This window comes from Hordeum vulgare, chromosome 3H (genome assembly GCF_904849725.1).
Source record: "Hordeum vulgare subsp. vulgare chromosome 3H, MorexV3_pseudomolecules_assembly, whole genome shotgun sequence".
NCBI lineage: Eukaryota > Viridiplantae > Streptophyta > Magnoliopsida > Poales > Poaceae > Hordeum > Hordeum vulgare.
Genome location: NC_058520.1, coordinates 156,021,815 through 156,025,516, shown reverse-complemented (window position 1 = coordinate 156,025,516; position 3,702 = coordinate 156,021,815). Strand labels below are relative to the sequence as shown.

The following is a 3,702-nucleotide window of genomic DNA, read 5'->3' as shown; positions in this document are numbered from 1 at the left end:
CATTCAACTAGTATAGATATAGATGAAGAAAAATATAAGAAGGCCAAAAAATTATGAAGCAGTTTTTACATCAGCGTCCGCGGTGCCAAAAATCTTGCATCTCCTGCCCTAAAATCCACAGGAAGGAAAAATGTCGTTTTCTCCGGTGACCGGCCGAGTAGTAGCAACTTGCACGGCCGGCCCGGCACTCTACGATGGCAACGGCCGAAATCCAGGTCGACCGGGTCCCACACCGGAGCTACGTGTAGTCTATTTCTTGCGTGCATCTCAGAATTCGAGACCGATCCGATCGCAGCAGCAGCAGCGGCCAACAAACATCCCTCCACTCATTGATAAGCAGTCGCTGCCGCTCGTCGTCCCTCGGTTCCCCATTTCTCCACCTCCGAGCCGACGCCTCCCTCGCCGCCGGCGTCTCCGTAACCGTGACTGTAAGCGATCTCCAACTCCTCTCCTGCTCATAGTCCGAGCAACTTGCTTACTTACTTAGCTTGCCGGCTGCCGTCGGGACTGGGTTGCTGTCTCCGTAGATTGGTAGATCCCGCCGTCAGCTAGATCCGGCTGGTCTCTCGGCGTTGCCTCGTCTCAACTTGTGACGAGTGCGTTATCGGGTACTCTAGTTTTGACTAGCCAGCGTTCTTGGGCCGCTTTGTTTCTCGATCCGGGATGTGCTGGAGAAAATTAGGAAGAGAATTACCCGGCCACTGCCACTGATCGTCAAAGGAAGCGAGAGATCCGCACATGCTTCATGCTCGGAACCGGGCATAGCTGGAGTATGTTTAAGATGGATATAATTCAACAACCAGCTGGTGCAGTCAGCTGAGCTAACAAGCAAGCGAAGTGGCAGAGACCATCATGGCGTGTGTCAGCAGAGAACGAACAGGGGATCCGAACAAGGGATCAGAAGATTCAGTTAGATTCTCTGTCACCGAGGACTGTCGTGCTTTATGAGAGCATTTCGTGTTGCCATACGGTCAAACAGATTGCAGGAATCTGCTGGAAGTCCATCTAGTACTAGGATACTGTCAATTTACCTGGCATTCAGGGACATACTACTAGTTTTCAGATTTGTACACCAAGCAAAGAAACCACACCAGTAGTAGCCACTAATCAGTATTCCGATTTCGCCTTGTTATACTTATAGGGCTCTGGATGAGGATGCCCGGGTATATGTAGGTAGACTTGTTCTGTGGACCACTATGGATGCCCGGGTATCAAGCTTCTGCTTCATTTCTGTATCTAGAACCACGGGAGGAGGTGTTACCATTTAGAAGGGCCCCTGAGGCATTAGCTTGTTTTTGCCAATTGTGTACACAAACGATTAAACCTAATTAATGGGCTAAAAAAGAACAACCAGTGTGGATCCTCTGGCAAGTTAATGGTAAAACAGATACTCAAGGTTTCTGCTTGTCATGACAGGCTAACATTGAGTTTCCATGTACTTGATTTTTTGTCGATCCAATGGGCTGTCGAATGAGTCGATGTGCTGGCCAATGGGTTGCATCTGACCTTCATTTCAAAGCATATATGAACAATGCTAGTGAATTTATTGATAAAAAACAGTTTGATCTGTTTAAGTTCCATATATCCAGTCTCGTATTCATGTTTATTTGTTCTATCGACCAAGAGATAATTTCTTCCTTACTTCCCAGTTATTATTTCTGGATGGGCTCATCCACAGGCCATGATTTTTAGTATATTCATTTTAGCATACCTGACACCATGAGGATGTGAAGCATATTTTCTTTTTTGAATGCCAGATAGGAAGTGTAGTAATACAACTAACAAGAGAAAAGTAATGTGTTGATTTCTGTAACTGAAGCACATTCTTCGATTTCAAGTGAATTGTTCAGATGTGCCAAAATAAATTGCTCACTATATGGGTATATGGGGTACTCATCAGCTGAAAATAGTAGAGCAATTAATATTTAGGTACACTTAGCACACATCCACTACAATGTTAAAGGCTAAGAACTAACCCAGAAGCTAGCAGTAGAAAACTAGCTAAGGTTCCTTGATTATATCTTTAAACCCAAAAGAATAGTATAACCCATTCAAAATACACTAGTTATTAAAAATGTTGCCGTTTTGTTCTAAAGTCAAACTGCAAATAGTGAACAACACTGGACAATAGTTGGTTCTGATTTCCGTTTATCTCAAACTCTATTGCTCAAACATGGCATGCCTTAAAAACAACTTTTCACTTTAGTGCTTTATAATGTGATAAATACTAACATCTGTATGTTTTGTTTTCAGCACCATGTCGGGGATGAAGGACGCCAATGCTGCTGGGCATGATAACGTTGGAAATTCTGAACCTATGGACCAAAGTGGAGATAATGCCATGCCCTCGGCTCAGCAACAGGTTATTTTCGGGACTACGTCTGAAAATTATATGGTCATTTAAATGTCAGTCTTGTTGTCTGGTTAATTGAGCAACAAAGAAGGTTGGTCTCTATAGCTGGCATGATCAAGTACTTGTGGTTAACATCAAGCGCAATCTGCTATGCGCAGGAACAAGTAATCAAAAAGAAGTTTGGAGGACTAATTCCTAAAAAGCCACCGCTCATCTCAAAGGTATTTGAATTCGAATATCTCATCCCAAAAGTGAACAGTCCATATCAGGTATCTGCATAAACAACACCAGTTCTCAGAGTTTAAATTGCTCTTTGTAATTGTAGGACCATGAGCGGGCCTATTTTGATTCTGCTGATTGGGCTCTCGGAAAGGTATTAAATTATCCTTCTGTAGCTTCAGTTTGATTTTCGTTTGTTCAGTGCTTGAGTCCCAACGAACTGTTTTTGGGATATTTTGCTTTGCAGTCTGGACAGCAAGGTGTTGCAAAACCCAAAGGACCGCTCGAGGCACTCAGGCCAAAGTTGCAGGTACTAGTTATCATAAACTGGGAGCAGCCAAACTTGTGTTTTTGTCAAGTTCAGCTTTGATTTTGCCTGAAAAAGTTCAGTTCTTCTGAGCTCTGAACTCCTGCAAAATAAATGTGTGGCATAAACTCATTCCTGTACACTGCTCTTATTTCAGCCCACGCGACAACAGCAACAACGTTCAAGGAGCTCCATCTACAGCTCATCAGAAAACGAGGGTATGTTATTGATGGTTTTGCATGAATCCTTAGATACGCCGAATGGCCTCTCTAAACGAATTAGATGCACGAAAACGCAGATGGAGATGGCGCTGGGTCGGAGGACATGAATATCAACTGATCAAGAGCGTGGAACCTCCTGTTCTGGTCGCGAAGGAAGGGGCCTCGTCGTCTGAAGAAGCAGCTTGCTTTCGTTGTCTGTGGACCGCCGGGAAGGGATGTATGCTTGTGTCTGTTGCGTTGCGTCCATAGATAAGAAGAAAAGAGACGTTGTAATTTCAAAGGACTGCGGGTTTGTAATTCATCGAATAGCCACCTTGCTATGTGCCCAAATGTTACTAGTACTATAGACTGGACCATTGTCCAATTTGTGAATGGATATCTCTGTTTTCGAACATCCAGTGATCAGTTTATGAAGTACTTCCTCCGTCTCAGTTTACAAGTCCGACACATGTATCTAGGTCGTCAATTTAACCAACTTAATAAGAGACATATATAACACAAAATATATCACTAGAAAATTTTGATGTTCTATTTTCTAATGATATAATTTTTATGTTGAACAATATATATTTATATAAGTCAAATTGACGATCTAGATACAT

The 3,702-nt window shown here is 43.0% G+C and overlaps 1 protein-coding gene across 1 annotated transcript; it reads left to right on the top strand.

Moving 5' to 3' along the window:
- Positions 1–266: 266 nt before the first annotated feature.
- On the top strand, positions 267–3,492 carry LOC123443348. The gene is made up of 7 exons (XM_045119687.1): positions 267–428; positions 2,254–2,362; positions 2,512–2,574; positions 2,679–2,726; positions 2,820–2,882; positions 3,037–3,097; positions 3,178–3,492. The coding sequence occupies exons 2-7, from the start codon at positions 2,258–2,260 to the stop codon at positions 3,216–3,218; spliced, it is 381 nt and encodes a 126-aa protein (XP_044975622.1). The 5' UTR covers positions 267–428; positions 2,254–2,257; the 3' UTR covers positions 3,219–3,492.
- The last annotated feature ends 210 nt before the right edge of the window (positions 3,493–3,702 follow it).